The sequence below is a fragment of the Miniopterus schreibersii genome (assembly GCF_964146895.1).
Source record: "Miniopterus schreibersii genome assembly, chromosome: 4".
NCBI classification, from domain to species: Eukaryota; Metazoa; Chordata; class Mammalia; order Chiroptera; family Miniopteridae; genus Miniopterus; species Miniopterus schreibersii.
This window is the reverse complement of record NC_138105.1, coordinates 65992006-66018607: the sequence shown is the minus strand read 5'-3', so window position 1 is coordinate 66018607 and position 26602 is coordinate 65992006. Positions and strand designations below refer to the sequence as shown.

General features: G+C 50.0%; 1 protein-coding gene across 7 annotated transcripts in view; it reads left to right on the top strand.

Annotated features, from left to right (window-relative positions):
• PIP5K1C (phosphatidylinositol-4-phosphate 5-kinase type 1 gamma) overlaps positions 1–26602 on the top strand; it is a 52083-nt gene that overhangs the window by 7348 nt on the left and 18133 nt on the right. For all 7 annotated transcript variants that reach the window (XM_081136808.1, XM_081136806.1, XM_081136807.1 and 4 more), the window contains exons 2-7: positions 18647–18678; positions 20501–20593; positions 22862–22992; positions 23748–23865; positions 24247–24399; positions 25801–26100. In XM_081136808.1, coding sequence (XP_080992934.1) covers positions 18647–18678; positions 20501–20593; positions 22862–22992; positions 23748–23865; positions 24247–24399; positions 25801–26100 — 827 coding nt within the window. The remainder of the gene's footprint in view (positions 1–18646; positions 18679–20500; positions 20594–22861; positions 22993–23747; positions 23866–24246; positions 24400–25800; positions 26101–26602) is intronic.

Below are 26602 nucleotides of genomic sequence, written 5' to 3'. Positions count from 1 at the left end.
GGGAAGGGGAATATGGGCTTGTGTGTGAGAGTTAAATGAGGTGGGGATGTGTGTGGATTGCTTGGTTTGTACATCAATGGTACATTCACAGGGAGTTGTCTGTGATCTCTGAGTTGGCCAATTCCAGGAGAGACAGTCCCCCAGGTTTGCGAGGCCCCGAGATGTCAGTATCATAAAATATAGAAAGTAAAAAATTACGTGATTAACCCAAAACCAGATAGACTGTTCTGAGTTCCCTTCGGCAGTGGGTGAGAGCTTGTGTCTGGTCCATTTCTCTCATCTTTGCCAATCTTATGGGTGCAAAGTGACATCTCAGCAAAGTTGCAATTTGGATTTATCTTGTAAATAGAAGTGAAAGCTTTTCATGTTGTTTTTCCTTTAACTGTGTCATCTTTGTTGTATTAAAAATATATTCCAGCCTGGCCGGGTGTGGCTCAGGAGTTGAGTGTCGACCTAGGATCCAGACGATCGGGGTTCGATTCCCGGTCAGAGTACATGCCCTGGTTGCAGGCTTGATCCCCAGTCAGGGGCGTGCAGGAGGCATTGATGTTTCTATCTCTCTCTCTCCTTCTCCTTTCCTCTCTCTGAAATCAATAAAGATATATTAAAATAAATATATATGTGTATATATATATATATATTCCAGCAAAGACAAGCTTGCGATATAGTGACTTGCCCACCCAGGTCACACAGGGACGGTGACAGGACTGGTGGGGGGACTCTCACCTGCCCTCTTGTCCCTACAGTATTCTGTATTTTTGTCAGAGCTGGAAAATGGAGCATCACCCACTAGGGAGTCAGGGCTATCGCAGAGGCTGTCTCTTTGTTGTCTTTGCTTAAGCCAGCTCTGTGGGTCCTGTTCCCGTCTGTCTTGGTTCCACATTTACAGATCCCTCTTTATTGCTCACCCCTGCTCCTTTCTTTAATCACACACATCTGAGAACTCTTCTGGGAGCTGTATATGTCTTTCTCATACTCAGTTGAGTTACCAGTCTTTTATTGACTTGTAGGCACTCTTTATATATTATGACAGTTTTTTCTTTTAATTTGTGATACAAGTGCAAGTAGTTTTTTCCCATCTTCTCCTATGCTGCTTATTAATGCCAGGCAGGTAGTTTTGTTTTTCTGTGGTCAAATTTACCAGCCTCTCCTTTTATGGTTTCCCATTTTGACGGAAAAGTCTTCCCTGTTCAGTGGTTATATTTAAATTCTTCTAGTACTTCTATAACTTCACTTTTTTAGCAGTTAGATTCTTACTATATTTGGAATTTATCCTGGCATAAGGCATATGAGGCTTTAGTTGATTCAAGCTTTTCCAGGTGGCTCAGATGTATCTGAGCCCCACTCTGTGGATAATCTGCTTTCTTTACCAATTTGAGATGCCACCTTGATTATATACCAAGCTTCTGTATGTGGCTGGTCTATTTCTGGACTTCCTATTCTGTCACATATGTCTGCCTGTGTCTCATGCAGCAGGTATGTCTTAAACTACAAGTAATAACATGCTTACTGGGAAAAAGCAACAGCCAAATCTGCATGCAGTAGAACATGAATGGCTCTGTCTCTCCCTCTCCATTTCTATGAAGGCAATGACCATCGTCAGTCCAGTAGTTTTTTCTCTCCCTTTACCTACCTGTTCCACATATATTATTCTTTTTCAATATTTTATTTTGTAAACTTTAAAGCCTGAAGAAAAAGTTGCAAGAATGTGAAGGTGAACGCCTGTAATACCCTTCACTGAGGTTCCCGAGCTGTGTGTGTGTGTGTGTGTGTGTGTGTGTGTGTTTGCCAGGCCATTGGAAAGTCAGACATGATGTCCTTGATTGCAGACATGATGCCCCTATGTCCCTAAATACGTAAGTGTAGTTGATTCTCGTTTGCAGTACTTCTGTTCTATAATGTTGCCATTAGTACTGAGTTCTCGAACACTGAACCACTGCTCCTGGGGAAGTGGAGGGTTTAGATTGCTGCAAGCCTCTGGTCATCACATTTTCTCAGCTGATCAATAAGTAACCTTGTGTTTTGTGTGTTTCTATTTATTTACTTAATCCTCACCGGAGGATATTTTTTCCACTGCTTTTTCAGAGAGAGTGGAAGGGAGAGAGGGAGAAAGAGAGAGAGAAACATTGATGTGAGAGAGACATTGATTGGTTGCCTCCCACACGCTCCCCAACAGGGGCCAGGAATTGAACCTGCAACTGAGGTATGTGTCCTTGGCTGGAATCGAACCCAGGGCCCTTCAGTCCACAGGCCAATACTCTAACCACTGAGAAAAACTGGCCGGGGCTGTATTTCTATTTAAAGACACCTTATTTAATGTACATTGTTGCTTCGTTAGCACCGTGCTCCCAGCCCTTTAACCACACCTGAACCAAGCTGCTCTAAAGCACCGCATCTTCTCTGTAAGGCACATCTCAGCCTTCTTGTGCTTAGGAACCCTAGACAGCACTTCAGCTTTACACTTGGGAGACATTTTAAACAAATCACCAAAAAAAGCACAAAAATGCAAAAGAAGTGGCACTTGCTAGACCATGAAAAGGTTGCTTATATCTACAGTACAAGAGCTGAGACAAAAAGTCAGAGTGTTGCCTGATTTGACCCCAGCTGGGTACATGTGGGGGTGACTCAAAATTTTCACTGCCCTGCATGTGTCTGTGAATGACCGTGAGAGCCACATGAGGACTGATGTGGAGTTAAAATAAATTTTAGCCAGAAGGTGAGTTTGCAGCTATGGAATTTGCGAATAGTGGGCATCAACTGTATGCCATCTAAGCAAAGCTCTTCTCTTGGCTCAGTGCAGGGGTCGAGTGTAGGAAATTTAGCATGGGCGCAGTATTCACAGTTTCATTAACCTAGAATTGTCCTGAGCTGGAACTGTTTGTTCCTTCTCTAGGTTTCAGTCCAGGATCACACAGCACTTGGAGACCTGGGGACAGTGAGGTCACCCAAGAACCCATGACAGGACAAGTTTCCTTCCTGGCTGACAGGTCCTCTGTGGACCTTGACCCCACTGTCCGAGCCTTCCACCTGTGGATCCTTTGAGAATGAGCTGCTCTCCCCACCTCATCCCTCTTCCACCCTGCACACTTCCGGTCTTCTGCCTGCTCCTCCAGAAAGCCCGTCCAATTCCCCCAACCAAGGTTGCCCCACTTAGCCCTTCCCATCGCCTCATGGGACCATGCATGTATAGTGGTGGTTGTCTGCTGCCCTTGGGTTGGCTTTGCCCAGAGCCTGGTGCCCTGGACTTTGGCAGCAGGGCCTGTGCTGGGCACAGACAGGTGTTCAGCCATGTTTGTGGCCTGAGAGGTGAAGGTTCTGGAACCTTCTTTATGTTTTTCTTGAACACTGGGGCATTGGAAAACTGTAGCAAGTGGCTTGGGCCCTGCAGAGTTCTGGATTTATCCTCCCCCCACCCCCACGTCCTCTGCTAGGCTTCCTGTTTACCATTCTGGAAATGCATTCATTCTGTGCAGGGAGGTCAAGGGAGGGTGAGGAGCAGAAGAGGCTGAAAGAGTCCAGGCAGATCTCCTTGTCGGGGAGGAAGGGCAGGGTGGGCTTCTGTCTGGGCTTTGCCCCTGGGACTACCCCCTACTCCATTCAGCCCCCAGCTGCACCCTCCCCTCAAGCCATATCAAGCCCTTTGCTGGTCCTTGAAAGCTAAAATGCATCCTGTCCTGTCACCACAGGGCCCTTGCATGTGTATGTGTGTGTTGGGGGGCTGCCCCCACTTAGAATTCAGCACTCTCTTGTGATTTTTCTTTTCCTTCCTTTGGAAAAATGTCTCATGTTGATGACAAAATGCAAGCCTGGCTCCACCCCCAGGCATCTCTGTTGCCAGCTTCTCTGTCCCCTTGTGAGGCACTCAGCCATGCGCAAGTGCCCTGGTCACATACCTCCTCCCATTGTGTTTATAAAATATACTTTATTCTACCTTTTGACTTTTTTCCTAAACACTTTTGGGTAATAGCTTTATTGAGATATCATTCACACACTATACATTTTACCTAAGGTGTACAATTCATTGGTTTTTACTATATTCACAGTGTCGTGCATCCATTACCGCAGCCAATTTTATTTTATTTTTTAAAGAAAATATACCTAATGAACTGATGAATTTGTCTAAAGAGATTTCCAGGTAGAATACCAAAAGTGACAGCCAACTTCTCATAGCTGTGTTTGAGAATGTACAGAAAGAAATGAATTAAAAAAAAAACACAAAAAAAACCTGTTCTGCTTTCAAGCAGGATACCACAGTAATTTTAAAACATTCTTATCCACCCAAAAGGAAGTCCATCCCTATTAGCATCACTTCCCACCCTCTCCCCAGCCCCTGGCTCCCAACATTCTACTTTCCTTATGAATCTGATTCTTCTAGGGACCTCATCTGAGTGGAATCACACAGTATTTGTCCTTTTATGACTGGCTTATTTTATTAAGCACCCCCAAAAGAAGCCCCGCCCTCATCAGCAGTCATAATAGTCACTTGCCACCCCCTCCCCAGCCCCTGACAACCACTAGACCCACTTTGTCTCTCTGAATTTGCCTGTTCTGGACATTTCACATAAATGGAATCACACACTGTGTGGCCTTTTGTGTCTGGCTTCTCTCACTGAACATCATGTTTTTAATGTTCATCCACTTTGTAGCAAGTGTTAGTTCTTCATTCCTTTTCATGGCTGCATAATATTCTAGCATGTGGATGGACCACATTGTGTTTATCTACTCACCAGTTGATGGACATGTGGGTTGTTTCTACCTTTTGGCTGTTGTGAATATGCTGCTGTGAACATGCATATACAGCTTTCTGTGTGGACAGATGTTTTAATTTCTCTTGGGTGGATGCCTAGGAGCAGAACTGCTGGGTCACATGGAAACTCTGTGTTTAGTCTTGAGGAACCACCAGGCTGTTTTCCACAGTGGCCATAACATTGCACATTTCCACCAACTGTGCATGAGGGCTTTGATTTCTCCATGCCCTAACTATACCTAATTATTGTCCATCTTTTTCTTTCTGGCCATTCTGGCAGGTGTGAGGTAGTGTCTCCCTGTGGTTTTGATTTGTATTCCCTTGATGACCGATGATGTTGAACATCTTTTCATGGGCTCATTGGCCATTTGTGTATCCTCTTTGGAGAAATGTCTGTTCAGAACCTTTGCTTTTCCATTGGGTGTGTTTTTTATTATTATTATTGAATTGTAAGCATTCTTTATATATTCTAGATACAAGTCCTTTACCAGATATGTGATTTGCAATATTTTCTCCCATTCTATGGGTTGTCTCTTTACTTTCTTGATGGTGTCTTTTGATGCACAAGTGTTTTTAATTTTGATGAAGTCCCCTTTATCTTATTTTTTGTCTGGTTGCTATGCTTTAGTTGTCATATCTAAGAAACCACTGCTGAACCTGAGGTCATAAAGATGTACCTCTGTTTTCTTCTGAGAGTTTTATAGTTTCCGTTCTTACATTCATTTTAAATTGAGGTAACATCACTTAATATGTAAGCTTCAGATGTGCAACACTATTATTCAGTAGTGGTACACAATGTAGCATGCTCACCACCAAAAGTCGTTTCCATACAATGTGCTTTGAGTTATTGTTGTGTATGGTGTGAGGCAGGGCCCAGCTTCATTCCCTGCCTGTGGAGATCCAGGTGTCCCTGCAACCCTTGTTGAGATGATTTTGTTCCCCTCTGAGTTGTCTTGGCACCCTTGTAGAAATCAGTTGACTGTAAATGTGCAGGTTTAGTGTTCTGGATTTTTTTACTGTTGTTGTTGTTAATCCTCACCTGAGGATGTTTTTTCCATTCATTTTTTTAGAGAGAGTGGAAGGGAGGGAGGGGAAGAGATAGAGAGAGAGAAATACCAGTGTGAAAGAGACACATCAATTGGTTGCCTCACACATGTCCCCTGACCAGGGCCGGGGATCGAGCCTGCAACCGAGGCACGTGCTCTTGACCAGAATCAAACTCACAACCCTTCAGTCCATGGGCCGATGCTCCAGCCACTGAGCCAAACCAGCTAGGTCTAGTTCTGGATTCTAACTTGATCTTTTCTGGACTATTTTGCTGATCTCTGTGCCTGTTTTTATGCCAGTACCATGCTATCTTAGTTACTGTAGCTTTGTAGTAAATTTTGAAATGGGGAAATATGAATCTTCCAACTCTGTTCTGCATTTTGCCTTTTAATATACTAAGTCTGACTTGGTTCTTGGTCTCTGTCAATGCAGCTTGGAGCTGCCACATCCTTTTAAACACCTGTATAATATCCCATTGTATGCATTTTAGCCATTCATTTAGTTTGCTCATCAGCTCTTTATGGAACACCAACTGCATGCCAGGCCTGGAGGGAAGAGTGTTGGTTGTAGAGCAGAGGCTAGGGTGGAGGTCAGTCAGCACCAAGTGGTCCAGGCTTTGCCCCTGCGTGCACAAATGAGGAGAACAGATGGAGGGATGTCTAGATGGATGACGCCATGTTGAAACCCCAGGTGTATCATTTTAGCTATTGCTGCAAAATAAATTACCCCAAAACATAGTAGCTTTAAATAATAATAAACACTATCTCACAGTTTCTGTGGTTCAGAAATCCAAGGGTGGCTGAGCTAGGTGGTTCCCGCTTGGGATCTCTGATGAGGTCGCAGTCAAGCTGATGCCTGGGGCTGCCTCATCCAAAGGCTTGACTGGGGCTGGAGGAGCTGCTCCTGAGCCGGCTCCCCCATGTGGCTATTGGTGGTAGCCTCAGTTCGGCAGGTCACTGAGTGTCCTTCTAGCATGGCGGCCACTTCCCCCAGTGAATAATTCAAGAGCAAGGTGAGATACAATTAAATGTTAAAAAAGACTAGATAGATAGATAGATAGATAGATAGATAGATAGATAGATAGACAGATAGATAGCCCGGCCAGTGTGGATCAGTGGTTGAGCATCGACCCATGAACCAAGAGATCACAGTTTAATTCCTGGTCAGGGCATATGCCTGGGTTGCAGGCTTGATCCCCAGTAGGGGGCGTGCAGGAGGCAGCCGATTGATGAGTCCTTTTCATTGTTGATGTTTCTTTTTCTCCCTCTCCTTTCCTCTCTGAAATCAATAAAAACATAAAAAATATATTAAAAAAATAAAATAAGTACTATTATTTTTAAAAAAGATATATGTATAACCCTAGCAAGTTTTGCTCAATTGTTAGAGCATCGACCTGCAGACTGAAGGGTCGAGGGTTCCATTCCCAGTCAAGGACACATATCTTGGTAACAGGCTGGATCCCTGGCTCCCGTCAGGGTGAGTGTGGGAAGCAGCCAGTCGATGTGTCTGTCTCACATTGATGTTTCTCTCTCTCTCTGTCTCTCCCCCTCCCTCCTTTCTACTCTCTCTAAAAAAATCAATGGAAAGAATATCCTTGGGTGAGGATTAACAACAACAAAAAAGGATATATATAAATATGCGATTAAATATTTACTTTATAACTTTATATGTTATACATGCATGTTATCATACATGCAAGAATAAAGAATGAGGCAGATATTATCACACATCTTTCTTACAGAAAATTAAATTTTACAACTTCCCACTAGGGCTAAAAATTATATATAAGACCGCTTCTTAAACTTGAGGGTTTGGTAGAAATATGCAAATGCAAGAAAGTTTCTGGATGTTCACCAATATTATTTCAAATAAGTGCCTGTAGCAGCACTCTATAGTAAAACTTTTGGCATCGATGGAAATTTCTGTATCTGTGAACTCCAGTGTGCTAGCCACTAGCCTCATGGAGCTACTCTGCATGTGAAATATGCCCTATACAATCAAGAAACATAATTTTTATTGAATTTCATTTTGATCCAAATTTATATTTAAATATCCACATGTGCAGAGATATAGGAACCAGTTTTTAGTCTGTTGGGTTATACTAATTTGAGGTTGAGGCCAATTCTAAGCTCAAACTTTGTTATGGAGTCTCTAATGAAGTCAGAGCAAACTTCAAAAAAAAGAGCAAGGTGAACGTGGCGGTCTTTTATGACTCTGTGTCAGAAGTCACATGCTGTCATTTCAGCCATATTCTGTTGGTCACACCCACCGGCCATTGCAGAAGGATGTGCATACAAGGGTCATCTGGAGGTTGGCTACCACATCAGGCAGCTTATTTGGCTCCAGAGCCTCCCTCTTCTCATCTGTAAAATTGGGAGGTTGTACCTTTGCCTCATGGGGCAGATTGAGGCATGAGTTGAGCAGTTACTGCATGCCTGATTTCTATAATAACCCCAGAGCCCGGGCAAGTGTCCAGGGCCTGGTTCTTGCCTGGCTTAGCCAGCAACTTTCTACGGGACTTTGGGCAAGCCCTGCCACCTTGGCCTCAGTGTAGAATAGAGCCAGCTCGTTCCCTAGGATTCTTGAAGCCTAGACCTGCCCCCCTGGGAAATTGGGCCTGGAACTGGAATGTTGAGAGAATGCCTGGCCCCAGGCTCCTACCATTGGCTTATAGCCTGACTGGTGGGCATCCACCCTGTGAACAACATGAGCCAGACAGAGGGGGACTGCAGCTGAGTGGTCCCTGTGGCTCTTAGCATTCTGGAATTCAGGTGCAGTGTCTGTGGCCCAGCCTGGCTGCCGGAGAGTGAAAATATATCTGGGAGGAAAACTGGGCCAAGAAACCTTTCATGTGGGTCCTGAGACAGCACATGATCCTCACCAGACACCTGTGGGGGGAGCCCTCTCCTGGGGGAGCCCTCTCCTGGGTATGCTCTTTCCAGCTGTCCTAGCATCTGGCTCCAGGCTGCTGGCCCCTTCCCCAATGGAGGTCTGCAGTTGCAAATCTGCTGTTGGGACCTAATGTACCCTTAGGGAGACCCTGTCCCCCAGAGCCAGGCAGAGTGCTGTTAGCTCCTGGAAAGGGGGGACTCAGGCCTAGCAGCCAGAGCTGCATATGTCCCACACATTACCCATGGGCCCTGCCCTGGGCTTTGTGAGGGGCAGTCAGGCACCTACCTGGCGGGATCAATAGGGAGGACATCAGCACTGAGAGTCATTGGGTGCCCCCAAGTCCAGCCACACTTGAAGCCCATCATCTCTGACCTCTCAGGTATATTGGGGTCTGACAAGCTTTTCTGTGAGGGGCCACCTGATCTCTATCACACCTATTCAGTTCTGACCTTGTCGAGATTTGTATGAGTGGGCTTGACTGTTCCAGTAAAAATTTATTTCTAAAAATAGGTTTGGTCCACAGGGCAGTTTGTTGGTCCGAGTTATGTTAACAAATATCCTCCCCACACACCTTTTTCTTCAAGCAGCATGAGTTGGGTTTTTATTCAACACTAAACATCCTAATACCGCTTCTCTGAGCTTCAGTTTCCCCCTCTGAGAAGAGACAGACATTGCTTGGGACAGGGCAGGTCAGAAGCACCTCAGTCTCTGGCTTTGCTGCGCATTCAGCCCTTGGTTGGATGTCCAGCTCCAGGAAATGTGTGCAAGATGAGTGTGAGTTCTGTTCCCACAGGTCTTCCCCTGAGGCTCCTGATGGTGCTTGCCCACAGCCTCCTCCATGCAGCCGTCCATGTTCCTTGCTTGTTGGATACTCACTGAGTTCCCCTCTGTGCCCAGCACTAGGCTGGTGCAGGGTCACTGAGTGGGACAGGGAGAGGAGGCCTTCCCTGTGGAGGGGAGCTGGGAGACCACCAAAGGCAGGAAGGCAGGTGGAGTGTCAGAGGGAGAGGCCCAGGTGGCCAGGAGAGGGTAACACCTTAGGTCCAAGGACAGCACGGGGAAGCATTCACCAAGCCAAGGGGAGGTGGGGAGGAAGGGGTGCAGGCAGCAGCAGGGCCCAGGGCCTAAGTGTGCAAGAGAGCCTGAACAGTGTACAGCCTGAGGGAGACCCCCTGAGGGTCCACCAAGCTGGAGGGGTGGGTGGGGGCCAGGCTGGGCTTGGGGGACAGGTGGGAGAGAGGCAGGTGGCAGTACCTGAGGGCAGTTAGAGGCAGGTGGGTCACTGCTAGGTGTGCCCAGGCGGGGGCTGGGATGGTGAGCCTGGGGCCCTGGTGTGAATGGATATAGGCTCCCCTTGCCCCAGTGTCCAAATCTGTGTAAGAATACCAGTCCCGCCAGCCATGATGGTGTGGGTCACATTGGGCAGAGTGTCCACTGTGTGGCAAGGGCTCTGTAGGTCACCCGGGCTCAGAGAGCGCACAACCAGGCATGTCTGTACCCAAGACAGAGCAAAAGTCAGTCAACAAACTTTGGTGAGCCAGCAGCGCTTCGTGTCAGGCCAGTGCTGGACCTACCAGGAACTCTGTCCTTTAGCCCAGTTGAGATGGGAATAGGTGACCAAGTGGCTACAGGATGCTGGCCCAGGTGCCTGAGAACACATTGGAAAGCAGCAGCTCCACCTGGGGGCGGTCAGGGTGAGCCTTTGAAGTGCTTCTGGAGGGAGTGGCTGGTTGCTTGTGAAGACAGACCAGCTCAGGCTGCAGGGACCCAGAGTGCATGTGGGATGTGGGGGCTCCAGACCCCCTGCAGCTGCTTGGCCTTGAACTCACCCAGACCTCTAAGCCTCAGTCTCCCCAGCCATAAAGTGAGTTCAAGGACAATTACCTCCTGATGGTTTCAAGAGGGTTGGAGACATGGCTGGTAGGGTGTCAGCCTGTGTGGGGAACGTGTATGTGTTGTAGCTTTTTATTACAGGGAACTTCAAACAAAAGACAAAACTAAATAGGACAGTACAACTAAATATATTTTTATCATGAAATATTGTAAATACCCAGAGAATAATATAATGAACACCCACATACTTCCTGTTCCCAACATTTTTATATTGCTGCATTTGCTTCAGGGTTCCCCCTTGGCACTGCTGACATTGTTCTGGGTCACTCTCTGGCTCAGGCAGGGCTGTCCTGGGCACTGCAGGGTGCTGAACAGCATCCCTGGCCCTACTCAGTGCCAGGAACACTCACAGTCATGACAACCACAGATGCCCCCAGACATCACCCAGTGTCCCCTGGGGGCAGAATTGCCTCAGTTGAGAACCACCTACAAATCATTTCTCTCCAACCTCAATGCCTGTCCTGGTCCCCAGGTCTCCTCTTGCCCCTCACAGAAAATGTTTGCCAACCCCTGACTTAAAGGATAAACAAAAAATGATCTGCTAACCCACACAGTGATATGTTGGTGTTTTTTATGTTATTCTGTGCTTTTCTGGGTGTTTTAAATCTTTTCTTATTAAACATTATACTTAGACAAAGAGCTAGTCCCCTTCATACATTTTATCCCCCAAAGAGGAAACACCCAGCTCCCAGGAAGCACTCATTGAGTTTGGAATAAGTGAATGAATGAATGTCAGAGACCTGAGTGACAGAGGGCAGGAGCTAGATGTGTAGAGATGTAGAGATAGAATGTTCCAGGCAGAGGGCATAGCAAGTGCAATGGCCCTATGGTGGAAATGTGATGAGCCAATGTGTATGAAACCTGTGACACAGAGCCTGGCACACTGGTAGTGCCCACTACTACCCATGTGATCAGTCACATTCGTTGGGCAGAATCTGCTCAAAAAATACATTTCTCCAAAGCTTGAAAACACCTGGCATTGAAGATCACAATTTACCTTTAACCTGGAGGGAAAAGATTTTATTAAGAAAATTTTCAACTGCACTGAAAGAATTGAACATTGGAAACACTACTTACCACTTGGAACCTACATTGACATTTTGCTGTGCTTACTTCATCCATTTCTCCTCCTCCTCCCTTTTCCCCTCCCCCTCTACGCATTTCCCCTCCCCCTTCTATTCCTCCCTCTTTCCAGCTAATATTTTGGATGTTCTTCAGAATTGCAGAGATCAGCACACTCCACCTGTAAGTACTTCAGTGTGTATCATTAACTGGAGTTTTATATATTTCAACATGTTTTTGCAACGTTAACTACTTCGATCAGCTATTAACTCTAGAATTCTTAGCCTTTCCCAACCTAATACTGGTGGTAAAAGTCTGAGATACTGCAAAATGTGCAAGTTCTTCATTTCTGCCTTGGCATAGTGTTGACCCCCAGGTTCACACCTATTCATTGTCATACCACATGTGAACCTGGTAAAGAATTAGCAATTGGAGCTTTAGCATCTGTATTTTAATGGGAGAGGACATCTATATTTCACAGATAAAAATTAATCCTAGCGTGAAACCAGGAAAAGGTAGCCTATGAAGAGCAGCTGTGGGTGCAAAGGGTAGAAACCTTCCATTCCACGTCTTATATACTTGCACTATGATCTTGGTTAAGTGGCCTGCCACCTTGCTGCACCCCGTTTCGTCCTAATGGTTGGTCAGTTGGTTCTCTTGGATTTTCTAAAATTTTGTCTTTTTTGCCCTAGCTGGTTTGGCTCAGTGGTTAGAGTGTTGGCCTGTGGACTGAAGGGTCCCAGGTTCGATTCCAGCCAAGAGCACATACCTCAGTTGCAGGCTCATCCCCGTGGCCTGGTCGGGGCGTGTGCGGGAGGCAATCAATCAATGTGTCTCTCTCACATCAATGTTTCTCTGTCTTTCTCTCCCACTCTCTCTGAAAAGCAATGGAAAAAATATCCTCAGGGGAGGATTAAAAAAAAAATAAAATAAAATTTTGTATTTCTCTTTCCAGTCTTCATCCCTTTTCTTTTTCTTGCCCAATTACATTGGTGAGTGCCCTCCCCCGCAGTGGAAGCTCTCAGCCACTCCCTTGCCTGTGGTTCATATTAATTTGTTTGCCATGAGTTTTTGCTTTGTACTTATTTTTAAATAAAGGCAGCTTTTCTTCCTGCAACCCTCACTTTTTTTCTTTCAGTTTCTTTTTAAAAAAAATATATCTTTATTGATTTCAGAGAGAGGAAAGGAGAGGGAGAGAGAGATAGAAATATCAATGATGAGAGAGTCATTGATTGGCTGCCTCCTGCACTCCCCCAACTGGGGATCGAACCCGCAATCCGGGCATGTGCCCTGACCGGGAATCAAACCCTGATCGCCTGGATCCTAGGTCAATGCTCAAGCGCTGAGCCATGCCCGGCCGGGCTCTTTCAGTTTCTTAGTAGTTTTTTTGAATATCAAATTCATGTTAAATTTTGTTGATTGCTTTTCTGGATTCTGAGATGTGATTGTCTGGTCTTTCACCTTTGAATAACTTCCTAAATTTCTCCAAACCTGTTTTCCCACCTGTAAAATGCGATCGTGAAATGAGATCAGGTGTTGTCTGGCTCAGGCGCCTGAGTGCCCCAGCTCTGCTCCCTGCTGTGCCCATGCAATGCTGCCTCAGTACCACCTCCTGTATGCCCTCCTGGGATTCTGCCTCTGTGCCTAAAGGTTCGCCAGACCATTCCAGTTAATCAGGGAGGTGGGCCTGTGGCTGGCCCCCCGTGCCACTTCCTGCTTTGCAGGATTGCAGGCTCCTTTGCTGCTGATCGACGCTGTGGGCCATGGCTCCACCTGGGGTACAGACCCTGTACAGATCTGACAAACCTCACATTCCCCTGCCACTCCTTTCCAGCAGTGACTCTCCCTGCTCTCAGAGAACTTTGCAGGTGTCTGTCAGCAGATGACAAAGCAGACCTGGTCCACCTGTTGGGGGAGACACAACACACATGGTGCTGAGTTCAAGGAAGACTGAAAAAGCCCGGGAGGTTGGGAAAGGGACCTTGGAGGGACTGTTTTGGGCGAGATGGTTGGGGAATAGCCTCTCTGAGGGGGTGACGTTTGAGCTAGCTCAGTGAAGCAAGGGAGCAAACCCAGCAAGGGTCTGGGGTGATTCTGGTATGGGGGAACAGCACATGCAAAGGTCCTGAGGCAGGACCAGGCTTGGTGTGTTGGAGGAACAGCAAGGAGTCCTGTGTGGCTGAAGCAGAGTGAGGGGGAGGGGAAGAGGAGTGGGGTGTTAAGGGAGGCAGGTGACACAGTCTGTAGGATGTCTTGATGTAAATGGACATGATGTTTGCTCCCCAGGGCCGCAGTGGGGTTGAGTGAGACCCTGTGGCAGGACAGGGATGTGGTAGGCTCCCCTTCTGGTCACTCTGCCCACATCCCCTACTCAGTGTCACCTGCCCCTCCTTGGTTCCCTTGGCTCCTGTGCGTCCTCATTCTGGGCCCTGCAGGCCTACATCCCTCTGCTAAGAACACCCTCCTCTGGCAGCTGCCTTCTTCCTAACCTATGGGACTTGGTCTTTCATACTCTGAACCAAGGCTGAGAAGCCACCTAGTGTCCTGGAGCCCAGTAGGTGCTCATTGCAGTGGACGGGCTGCTGCATCTGTGAGGGTGGGGATGGGGCACCAACTTCTACCCACCATTCATTTTTGCTTCACTGGGAATTTGACAGGCAGAGCCCCAGTCCCATCAACCCAGCTTGTGTTTTCTGTTTTGCTAATATTTTTTTTCTTTTTGTCAGTCTGCACCTTTCCTTCCCCATCCTTAATTTTGGTCTGATTGCTGAGTCCACATTGGCCTTGCTTGCTTTCAGGCTGGAGCCAGTTTAGTCATTTATTCATTCATTAACTCATTCATCCATGGTTTCTTGAGTGTCTCCTGTGGGCCAGGTTTTGTTCTAGGCCCTTTGGATACAGCAGCCTAGGGATACAAAGCCCTTGCAAAGGCCCTGAAGCAGGACAGCGCCTGTTGTGTTGGAGGAACTGGGAGAAGGCCTGTGTGGCTAGAGCAGAGTGAGCAAGTAGAGAGGGCGGAGATGAGGGCAGGGAGGGGATGGGGCAGGTTGAGAAGAGCTTTGTAGGGCAGGGGAAGACTTGGGTTTTTACCCCAGGGATCCCTGGAGGGCTGTGGATGGAGCAAAGATGGGGCCTGACTCCACTCCTCACAGGCACCCTTTGGTGGCTGCTGTGAGGAGGACAAACTGGGGTGGGGGTGGGTGGTGGGGGGCAGTGTGAAGGGCTGAGGAGACTGTGCTGGTCCAGGTGGGTGATGATGGGGCTGAGAGGAGTGAGGAGTAGTAGCATATTCTGGACAGAGTCAAGGTAGAGCCTAGTGCTGGAGGACATATGTTAAAGCCCCGTCCCTGGGTCCTAGGGGCCCATGGTCCTTTGGGAGCTTTCCCTGCCTTGGTTTCCACATCAAACAAATGTGGAGAAGCAACTCCTTCTGAGGGGAGAGGGGAGAGCCACTATGTCTGTCCCTTCATCTCTCTGTCCCTTGTCCGTTAGAAGTCAACAAGCATTCACAGGTGTCTGCTAAGGGCAGTGCCAGACCAGCAGGCAGTACAGCTGTGCCCTGAGGCGGGTCTTGGCCTGGAGATAGGGCTGCATAGGGCCTGCTCTCCCAGCTTTGTATGTCGGGCTCTTCCCCTCCTCCAGGCCAATTTTAAAAATTAATTTCTTCAAAAAAATGGGGTGGCTCATTCAGAAGATAATTGGTCCTATCTTGGGCTGGGAGGACCTCCACATCTGGGCATGGTCTCTGCCATCTCCAGCCTGGCCCAGCCAGTGGGAATGACCGCCACCCTCTGCAGCTGTGTGACCTCGTGCAACAGACTCATGCCTGAGCCCCAGCCCTTCTTCTGAAGATACGTACAGGCTGAGAGTGACAAGGTCACTGCCCTCACAGTCATCACGCTGTGGTGGGGCAGATGATGAGGTTAAAAAAAGGAATTTCAGAGAGCAGGTGGGGACATGCAGATGGAAATACTGGGGAATGTGGCCTGAGTAATAGGACAGGGAGGTGACTAGGGTGGCCACTCTGAGGGGAGGCTGGGCTGAGACTTGAGGACCGAAGGGCCAGCCTCAGGGAGATCTCGGGGAGGGTGTTCAGGGCAGAGGGAATGGCACATGCCAATGCCCTGAGGTGTTTGTGTCCATTCCCTGCACCGCCCCCCCCCAGGCCCACAGAATTCAAACACCTTGGGTGTGGGAGCAGGACATAGGAGGTGTGGTTTGTGGAGGAGGCCAGGACTCAAGTGGTTACTGTTGGATGGGTTCTGGGCCCAGGGACCCTCATACAAGATATGTCCTGGTCCACTGCTGGCTCCCTGCCTTCTCTCCTCTTCCTTCCCCACACCCCAAATGCAAAACCATGAATTGTTCTGCTGTTGAGCAGCCAATGAAAATATTATGTCAGCTTTCCAGCACCTTCCAGTCCCCGCTTGCCACCCACTTGCCACCAGCAGGGCTTTGGGATGTGCCAAAGCCCAGGTTCATCGCTGTGGCCAGGACTCAGGTGGGGAGCCTCAAACATCTGCCAGTAGGCACCCAGAGCCCAGCCTGACCCCCATGTGGCTGGTGTATCCTCGTTCAGCTGGCCCTTCTGGGGCCCTGCGTGGTGACTCAGTTCGTTGGCGTTGTCCTCTGTGCCAGGGTCCCCTCTGGTGGGCCGTGTGGCCTTGACCTTAGCCTCAGCTAGTTGCCCCCCATGCAGACTCAGTTTCCGCATCTGGACCATCTCCTAGGAGGTCTCAGCTCCCTGTTTGCACAGGTGGGCACAGACTGCTGGGGTGGTGGTCATAACTGAAAGAGGACATGAGTCTCCACCCCTGCTGTCCTGGCCTGTACCTTTGGCTGTGTTGGCTTGGCTTTGTTTTATATTTTTTTAAATTAGAAATAATTCATATACCATAAAATTTACACTTAAGTATACAGTTCAGCGTTTTTTGTATCTTCACAATGTTGTACAACTGTCACTGATTGGAGCAGAACAGGTTCCTCCTCTGCCCAGTGAGATTGACCCCAGATGCCACACCTGGCCTGCCCCTCTCCCTTCCTGACCTGAATCCTTCCAGGCAGCCTGGTCCACTCTTGGGATTCCAACCCTGTCTGCACCCTGACAACACCCACAGTCCAGTTTCTCGCTGGGGTTCCCCTGAGCTGCAGACTCAGTGTCCAGCTGCCCCAATATGTCTCCATGTGGGCTCACAGGGATCTCACACTCAACACAGCCACAGTGTGCCTGACCATCCCTCCCAAACCTGCTCCTGCCCATCCCCCACCTCAGCTGGCAGCTCCTTCCTTCTGTTAATTGCTCCAGTCAAAATCCTTAGTCATTTCTGACTCCTTCCTGTTCTCACTCTGCCTCCAGTGAGTACAGCCTGTCTCTCCTAACTTTAGATCTTTCAGAAGCGCATTTCTCACCCTTCCTGAATCCCCACCTTGGTCCACCCCATTGGATCCCACCTAGACCAGGCCTTCCTCTGGCCCGCCTGGTCCCTATCTCCTGCCCTCCCCCGCCCCCCCCCCCAGTCTGTCATCCCTGAAGCAGCCACCAGGGAGTGCTTGTGAGCACCTATGTAAAGGCCAAGTCGCTCTCTACCCAAAGCCCTCCAGGGCTCCCACCTCCCTCAGGGTCAAAGCCCAAGACCTCCCTTGTTAATCTGCACCCGAATCATTCTCCTGGCACTCATCCAACTGTACAGACCCTTCTCTGCTCCCTCCTGTGAGCCCTTGAGGGCAGGGGCCAGGTCTGTCCTGGTCATTACTTGCCGCCCCCCCCCCCCCCCCCCGTTTGACACCCAGTGAATGAGTTTCCTGTTGCAGCTGAAACAAATCAATGCAAACTTGGCTTAAAACCATACACATTTATTCTCTGACAATTCTGGGGTCAGTAGTCTGACATGGGTCTCATTGGTCTAAATCCCGGTGTGGGCAGGGCTGGTTCCTTCCTGAGACTCCAGAGAGAACCATTTCCTGCCTTTTCCAGCTTCTAGAAGTGCTGTATCCCTGTTTGTGGCCCTTCTCCATTGTCACAGCCAGCAGCACAGCCTCTTCCATCTCTCTGACTCTGACCCTCCTGCCTCCCTCTTATAAGGACCCTGGGATGGCCCTAGGTCCCTGGGGAATCTAGGGTCATCCCCATCCCAGGGGCCTTAATTCTGTCTGCAAACCCATTCCTGGATCAGGATGTGGACATCTTTTGGGGGCATTATCTGCTGATCACCCTCATTGAACAGATAATCCTTAGCAGAAGCCACTTTCCCCGTAAGGACACTGGGGCTCAGAGAGGTCAGTGGTGGGGCCCGAGGCCTCCCTGCTGGGAGCTAGGATTGAGGGAATGGCCCTGAAGGAGGAAAATTGCACATTTTCTCACCATGAACTTCCTTAGGCCAGGGAGTGCTCCTGGAAGTTGTGGTGAAAAGAGCCAAGTCCTTGGCTGTTTTTCCAGAACTAGCTCCCTAGATAGGGCCAATAGAGCTGGTACCATTGCTCCATCCTGGGTCCCTGGCCACAGCTTACTGACCATAGCTCCCCAGTGCCCGGGCCCTCCCCACAACATCATCCCAACCTTGAACCTCTGGGTCACCTGATTTCTTTGTGACCCAAGTGTCTCCTGGTTAAGCCCTGTTCCTACCAGCAGAGGAAGATGGCACTTTGTGAATTCAGTCAGTTCTTTCCAACAAGGACCTGATGTCTTTGGGGTAAATGGTGGGTCAGAGTTGGGGGGTTGTCTCTCCCTGCTGCTCCTGCCTGGGGGTTACCCAGCATCCAGTCATCCTACCATCTCAGCCTGTCCTGTCTCCATACTTCTGTTTTCCATGAGGGGTTCTTGTGACCCTCCCTAGGGACACAGAGTACCTAATGAGGTTGTAGGCACCTGTGTGTGAGGGGGGAGCATGGTCAGCAGCCTGAACCCCCCTTGGAGTCCCTGACATGGGAAGATGTGTAGGTTGGTGGGCTAGGCCCTGTGGTTTGGACTCCCTGCTGCCAGTCTGAAGTCTCCCTTCTTTTCCTCAGGTTTGGCCCAGAAAAAGACTGCCCTGACTGAGGTAAGTGTCCTGTGGGCCCTATCCTGACCTGTCTCCTCCAGAAGACAGACAAGGAAGCACCCAGCCCTGCTTGGGTCCTGCGCTGTGGACTCACGGCAACTCACTGTACCTCTCTGGGCCCAAATGATGGCAAATGTGAGATGGGTGAAAATCCCATCCCCCTGCCAGCATCTGGAGTTTCAGGGAGGGATGCAGGTTGGGGAGGGACAAGGCCCAAGGACTCAGCCCTGGGCCAGTGAGGGAGAGGGGGTAGGCCAGAAAGGGGAGGCCCGAGAGGTAGTAGGGAAGTTGGACAAGTTCTGGTCACTGAGGAGGAGGGGTCTTGCCAGGAGGGTGGTGCCTGCCCAATGCCTGACTAGTAGCACCTTTTTCGTAGTGTCTCGTGGTGTCCTAGGCAGCCCACATAGGAGTGCAGAGTCCCTTTCATTCTTCATGCCTGGGAGCCCACCATCCTCACCATCTTCCAGGCATGTTCCTAGACAGATTTCCCTGGTGATGTCCGCTCTCATGCATACATGCGGCCATGCTGCCCTGTGGGCCCCTGCTGCCTGTCCTCAGCGAGGACAGTACAGGTGGGGTCTCCACTGTCCCTGGTTAGAGTTTCCTGTCACTACTGAAGGTGGCCTATGAGAAGCGTTTCTGAGCTGTTTTACAGGAGGAGCAACTCAGGTATGGCTTGCCTGCACCTGTGGTAGCAGAAGTCCTGCCTGAGCATCCTTTGTCCCCTTGGAGCCAGGTCTCCTATCCCAGGATGCCCCCCACCATGTGGGCCCTTCAAAGGAGGGCTTCCTCCACTCACGGGGCAGTAGGAGTGGGAGATGAGTAGGCCCAGGCCCTCCAAGGGCAATAGGGAGCCAGTGAGAGGTGTGCGGCAGGGGCAGCAACAAAAGGTTCCTGAGGGGACCCTGCCCCCTGGTGGCCAGTGTGCAGAAAACGTGGGAGCCAAGCTGAGGAGGGATGGTGGGTGGGGGACGTTAGAGGGCTGCCTGGAATCGATGTGGGGGCAGTGCAGGTCGAGCTGATGGCCAGAAAGGGTGTGTGGGATTTTTGAACTCTGACAGTACATAGTGGCTACTTCTTAAATGTTAGTGACGGGTGGAGCCACCAGAGGGGCACTCAGTTTCTGTCTACTGGCTGGCCTTAGACACACAAGCCAGCTTTAAGTGTCCCTCCAGGCTCCCGTCGCCTCTTCCACTATCCTCCTCTTGTGACGTCACACGAGGGCCAGTGGCTTCCACACAAGTTTGTTGGGATGGCCCATGTCACATCTGCCACAGCTGTCCCCTAGCTTTCAGGAGCTGGGCAAATGGGACCTGGGAGGGGATGCTGTTCATAATCATTTAGCCTAGAGGGCTATTCTGCCCCCAGGGGACAGTGGACAACATCTGGGCACATCTGTGGTTGTCACACTGGGGTTGTTACTGGCATCAAGTGGATTGGGGCCAGGCATGCTGCTCAATCCCCCACAGTACCCAGGACAGGCCCCCCCCCCCCCACAGAGAACAACCTGGTTCCAATGTCAGCAGTACTGACAGAAAGACCCTAAAATTAGGTGGTTGCAGCTGCTGGCTTCCAGCTTTTTCAAGGACCTGGGGGTCCTGGTCTGGATGTGGGCCCTTGTGGATGTGAGGTGTTGCCCACTGGGTGTGCAACCTGCCCACACAGCTTTCTGCCCCCCCCCCCGCATGCCCCATATGGCCGAGCCCTGGGCTCCAGCTGGGCACGGTGACTAAGCTCCTCTCTCGCCAGAATTTCTAGAGTGTTACAGCCTCGGTGGCTCCTCCTTGCTCACTTTTTATGCTTCCTGTTTTCTCTTCTCTAGGCCCCGTCGATGACCGGACAGCCAGGCCCTGGGCACGGGAGGAAGCTAGGCCATCGGGGCGTGGACGCATCTGGCGAAACCACTTACAAAAAGGTTCTTCCTCTGTCCTTAGCCAGCTGGGGCAGAGTGAAGGGGGGCTCTCAGCAGTTCAGGGAACCTATATGCTTCCAACACATACAGTGTCTGCTGAAGGTCAGGCATGGGCCCCTCTGTGCAGGACCCTCAGTCCTGACAAGGTCCCTGCTGCATGTTGTCATCTCAGGCAGCTTAGGGATGTGCTCTGAGGCTACACGGGCTGCACGGCCTGCCTGGCTCCAGGATCACCTGTGACCTTGGGTGAGCCCTCAGCTCCCAGCCCTGCTGGCTCATCTAGAGATAGAGGAAATTACAGCTCCCTTCTTCTCCCTCCGAAAGCAGGGCTAAGATGAGGCTGTGATGGGAAGCTCTGAGCCAGGCCAGGCTGGGGGAGTATGCAGGGAACCTGGACCCCACCGCCATTAGTTCTGTCTTTCTCAGTTGTACTTCATGATATAACAGCTTTGCTGAGAGAAGGCACACACACCATGTGATTTTCCCCTTTTGAAGTGTACAATTAGATGGTTTCTGGAGTATTCACAGAATTGTGCAGTCATCACCGCAGTTAATTTTAGAATATTTCCATCTCTCCAAAAAGATACCCCATCCCTATTAGTAGTCACTCCGTGTCCCCCTTCACAGCTCCTGGCAAACGTGAACCTACTTCCCGTCTTTGTGGATTTGCCTGTTCTGGACATTTCACATAAATGGAATCACACACTGTGTGGCCTCTTGTATCTGGCTTCTCTCACTGAGCATGTTGTTTTCAAGGTTCATCCACGTTGTAGTGTCAGTGCTTCACTCCATTTCATGGCTGAATAATACTCCAGTGTGTGGGTGAACATGTGTTTATCCATTCACCCATCAATGGACACTTGGGTTTTTTCCACTTTGGGGCTGTTATGAATGATGCTGCTGTGAAAGTTTGTGCACGTTTTTGTAGATGTGCCTTTTTAAAAATATATCTCTTTATTGATTTCAGAGAGAGAGAGGGAGAGAGAGAGAGGGGGAGAGAGAGAGAGAAACATCAGTGATGAGAGTCATTGATCGGCTGCCTCCTGCACGCCCCCTACTGGGGACGGAGCCCACAACCCAGGCATGTGCCCTGACCAGGAATCGAACTGCAGTCTCCTGGATCATAGGTCGATGCTCAACTGCTGAACCATGCTGGCCAGGCTGTAGATGTACTTTTCTCTCTTTGAGGCACGTACTTAGCAGTGGAATTGCTGGGTCACATGGAAACTTTTTGTATAACCATTTGAGGAACTTCCAGACTGTTTTGCACAGTGGCTATTCCATTTTCCATTCCCACCAACTGTGCACGGGGATTCCAGTGTCTCCCAGTCCTCACCAGCACTTGTCTTTCTTTCTGATTATACCCAGCCTAGTGCATGTGAAATGGTATGTCACTGTGGTTTTGATTTGTATTTTCCTAATGGCTAATGGTGTTGAGCACCTTCTCCTGTGCTTGTTGGCCATTTGTGTATTTCCCCTGTAGAAACTTGTGTTCAGTTGATGGCATCTTAAGGGAGTTGAGTGTGGAGGTTAGGACATGCCCCTCCCAGTGAGGGGGTTCAGGAGAAGAGGCAACTGGAGACTGAGACCCTCACACAGGAGGATGGGCTTGCTTGGGGGCAGAAGCTAACTCCTGACTTCCCTCCTGCTACTTGCACCTGTGACAGGGGTAGGGCCCAGAATCAGAGACTGAGGGTTGAGATGTCTTTCCTCAGTGCTGCTTAGAGCGCACAGTGACAACGTAAACCACAGTGGTGAGAAAAGTGCAAACAGCGAATGCTTCTCAGGCATGGACAGCCTTTGGTCCAGGCCACTCACGTGAGCTAACACTCATCTTCATTCCCAGCTATGGGTAGAGAAACTGAGGCATAGAGAGGCAATGTTGTTCTCTGCTCATGACAATGTAAATCACCCAGAAAGTGGGTAGAAGGAACTCAGGTCTACAGAAATGAAGTTTAAGTGTCTCTCTCTACATTGTGCCCCCCACCACCCCCAAAAAACAAACCCTGATGGTGGATAGATTCCTGCTGCCTCAGGGCAGTTTTGAGATGTTGGGATGTTCTAGAACCTTGATTGAAAATGGGCCTTGGGTTGTACGAGGCAGTGTTGGAGTCTCAGTCAAGCCACTTATTTTCTGTGTGGTTGTGCAGGCCGAGCGACTGGCCTGAGGCTCACAAAACTGTGATAAGTGCTAGTAGGCACCCTGGGGCCCAGGGATGGGATAGGGGCTGGCCCAGGGGTAGGTCTTTATGTGACTGCATTTCCCCACAGACCACGTCTTCCACCCTAAAGGGGGCCATCCAGCTGGGTATTGGCTACACCGTGGGCAACCTGAGCTCCAAGCCGGAGCGAGATGTGCTTATGCAGGACTTCTACGTCGTGGAGAGCATCTTCTTCCCCAGGTAGGCCTGGCTCCCATGCCTCCAGCAGCTCACCCAATAGACACACTGTTGTCATATAAAACAGCCTCCTATTTTTGAGCTCCCTTCTCTGCTGCAAATAGTACAGCCCTTTACTGGTGTCTACTTGACTTTGAGGTCTGACTTGGGATCCATTAGGGTATTAGTTTGCTGCTGAATCAGAGAGAGCCAGTGTAATAGTGGTTTTTTAAAAATAGGGGACAAAAGATAGAAGTTTGTCTCACACACACACAAAAACCTATAGGCAATCCGGGGCTGGTCAGCTGGGTCCTGGGTTCCTTCTGGTTGCTCCACTATCCTCAGTATGCAGTTTTTCTAAACAGCAGTCCCAGGTGGCTGCCCAGGCTCTTGCCATCATGTCTATGTTCCAACAGCAGGAAGAAGGGGAAGGGTAGCACATTCCCCTTTCCTTTAGGGCACAGTCAGGAAATGACACATGGTTTCTGCCCTACTCACAGCTCATTGGCCGAGTATAGTCACTTGACCACACCTAGTTGCAAGAGAGGCTGGAAAGTGGTCTTATTCCAGATGGCCATGTGCTCAGCCAACATTGTGGACTCTACTGCTAACGAAGGAAGGGAGAGTGGATACTGGGAAACAGCCCGAGACTGGCCACAGCCCTTGGTCCCATTAGGAGCCTCAAGTTGCCTTTCAGATTGGCGACTTAGGGAAGGCAGTGGAGCTCAGCACCTAGAGGCACCATTCCTCACAAGCTTTCCTCCTCCTTTCCTCCACAGTGAAGGCAGCAACCTCACACCTGCCCACCACTTCCAGGACTTCAGGTTCAAGACCTATGCACCTGTCGCCTTCCGCTACTTTCGGGAGCTCTTTGGAATCCGGCCAGACGATTACTTGGTAAGTGTCTTAGTCAGTTGTTGCTTTGTAACAAGTTAGCACAAACTCAGTGGCTCAAAACACCACCTGGTTGTAACCAGTTTCTGTGCCAGTTTCTGTGCATCAAGAATTGGATTCAGCTTAGCTAGATTCTTTGCTCAGAATTATAATTAAGAGGTGGGCAGTGGCTGGAGTCTCATGTGACGCTAGACTGGGGAAGGGTCCAATGCCAAGCTCATGTTGTCTTTGGCAGGGCTCAGTTCCTTACTGGCTGTAGGTTGGGGCCTCCTTTCCTTCCACACAGGAGGGAGAGAGAGAACCTGCCAGCAAAGCAGACGTTACTGTTTCCTATGAGCTCATCACAGATGGGACCCCTCCACCCATTTACCACCCCCCTTCCAGTACTCGCTGTGCAATGAGCCACTGATCGAGCTGTCCAACCCTGGTGCCAGCGGCTCCCTCTTCTACGTGACCAGCGACGATGAGTTCATCATCAAGACGGTGATGCACAAGGAGGCAGAGTTCCTACAGAAGCTGCTGCCTGGCTACTACATGGTAGGGGCATGGGCTCCCTCAAGGTTCCAGGGGTTGGGGGCAGTGTCCCTCCAAGCCCCTGTCTGCCTCCCCCAACCTTATGCCCCTCTTCCTCCCAGTACATGCAGCAATTCCTCTCTGCCCTGAGCTCCTTTTCACAGACATGCAGGAGCAAAGGCTCCAAGGCTCTGGCAGACGGGTCCCTAAGATTCTTGGGATACTGCTCATCCTGTAGACGTTCATGAGAAGCCTTCCTGGGTCACTGGGCCTCACCCTCGGAGTTCCCCTCAGGAACTACCCCCACACTTGTGAGCAGGAATTGCTGTTTAGGCCCTGGCTCCCCGTCCTTCACCCCACTAACATCCCTGAGTCGTGGGTCCAGAAATTGTGGCTCATGGGCCAAGTGTTTCGGCATTTGGTGACTCACGCATGGGGCAAGCAGAGCTGGGCCACCAACTGGCATCTCACAAAGGACCAGCTACTTGAGCATCCCCATTATGGTATGACTGAAGACCCAAAAAGGCATGTCAGGCTCCTGGGCACGGGTGGGAGTGGGGGTCCTTGTACTTAAGTAGGCTCCAGTTGAGTGCTGACCGCCCTGCTGCGCTGACCTAGTGGGCGTGAGGACAGACCCCTCTGGGTCCTCTGCCCAGGTTGTGACCTTCTCCCCTTAGGGCATCCCTCATCTGCCATGTGTAATCTTGGTGGGACCCCTGACTCCTCTAAATCAGAAACCAGCAAACTTTCTGTAAAGAGCCAGACAACTTTCTGAGCCAACAGCCTGTCTCCACAGCTCAGCTCTGCCATTGCAGCTTGAACACTACCATAGACAGTGCCAAATGCCAATAAAAGTTTATTATGGACACTGAAATGTGAATTTTATGATATTTTCACATGCCACAAAATGCTATTTTTTGTATTTTTTTCAACTCTTTACCAATATAAAACCATTCTTAGTATGAGAACAAGCAGCCGGATGGAGTTTGCCTGTGGGCTGGAGTTTGCAAACCCTTGTTCTGGACATATCTGGGGGCTGTTCCCTTCAATATCCCCCCAGGGTGGGCTGTGGAAGAGAAACCCTGGTCCGATCTGGTGGGAAGCTGGGTCCAGACACCTTGGGAGTGTCCCATGGCATTCTTTATCGAAAGGCCATGTCTCTGGACCTGGCGCTGTAAAACAGACCCTCCTGGAGTTTCCATTTGAGTTGGGAGATTGAGAATTAAACTGGCTGGTATGACCCATGTAAAGTTGGGTGCTGGGGAGGGAGGTGGTCAGGTCAGGGAGGCTTCCTGAGGAGGTGACCTCTGGCCTGAGATTTGAGTGGCTGTGTTCGAGGCCAGGGAGTGCAGGAGTGGCTCCCAGGCAGAGCTTGGGGCCCTGACTGCTGTCTACTGAGCTCTTCCCTCCTTCCCCTCCCCCTAGAACCTCAACCAGAACCCGCGGACGCTCCTGCCCAAGTTCTATGGGCTGTATTGCGTGCAGTCTGGAGGCAAGAACATCCGGGTGGTGGTCATGAACAACATCCTGCCACGCATGGTCAAGATGCACCTCAAGTTTGATCTCAAGGGCTCCACGTACAAGCGGCGGGCCAGCAAGAAGGAACGAGAAAAGAGCATCCCCACCTACAAGGACCTGGACTTCATCCAGGACATGCCCGAGGGGCTCCTGCTTGATGCTGACACCTTTTCTGCACTTGTCAAGACGCTGCAGCGGGACTGCCTGGTGAGCCTGTGGCCCCAGCCCTCCTGCCCCAGCTCCACTGCAGAGGAGAAGCTCAGGGCCAGAGAGGCTCCATTGCCTGGACAAGTGCAGGTGGTTAAGGGTGGGGATGCTGAGGATGCACCAGTGTGCTCCTAACCATGTTACTCCCCTCTCTGAGCCTCAGTTTTCCCACCTGTGAACCAGTGACACTGGTGAAAGCTAGTGCAGTGTGACCCCAAGATACACCATCCAGCACCAGGCTCCCTCCTCCTCCCCTTATCCCTATGTCCTGAAGCAGGCTGTGTTCCTACAGCAGACCCCAAACCTGCACGAGCAGCTCGACATTCTTATGACCCTTAACTTAAAGGGCACCTGAGATCCAGACCTGCCCCACCATGCCGCACTCACTGGCTCCATGCTGCCCTCCTCCATGGTTAGGTGCTTTTTAGGGATAAAAAATGCTCCACTGGGGTCTTCATGAGCTCTTACAATCTCAGTCTGCCCCCCACAGCCTGCAAGGTCA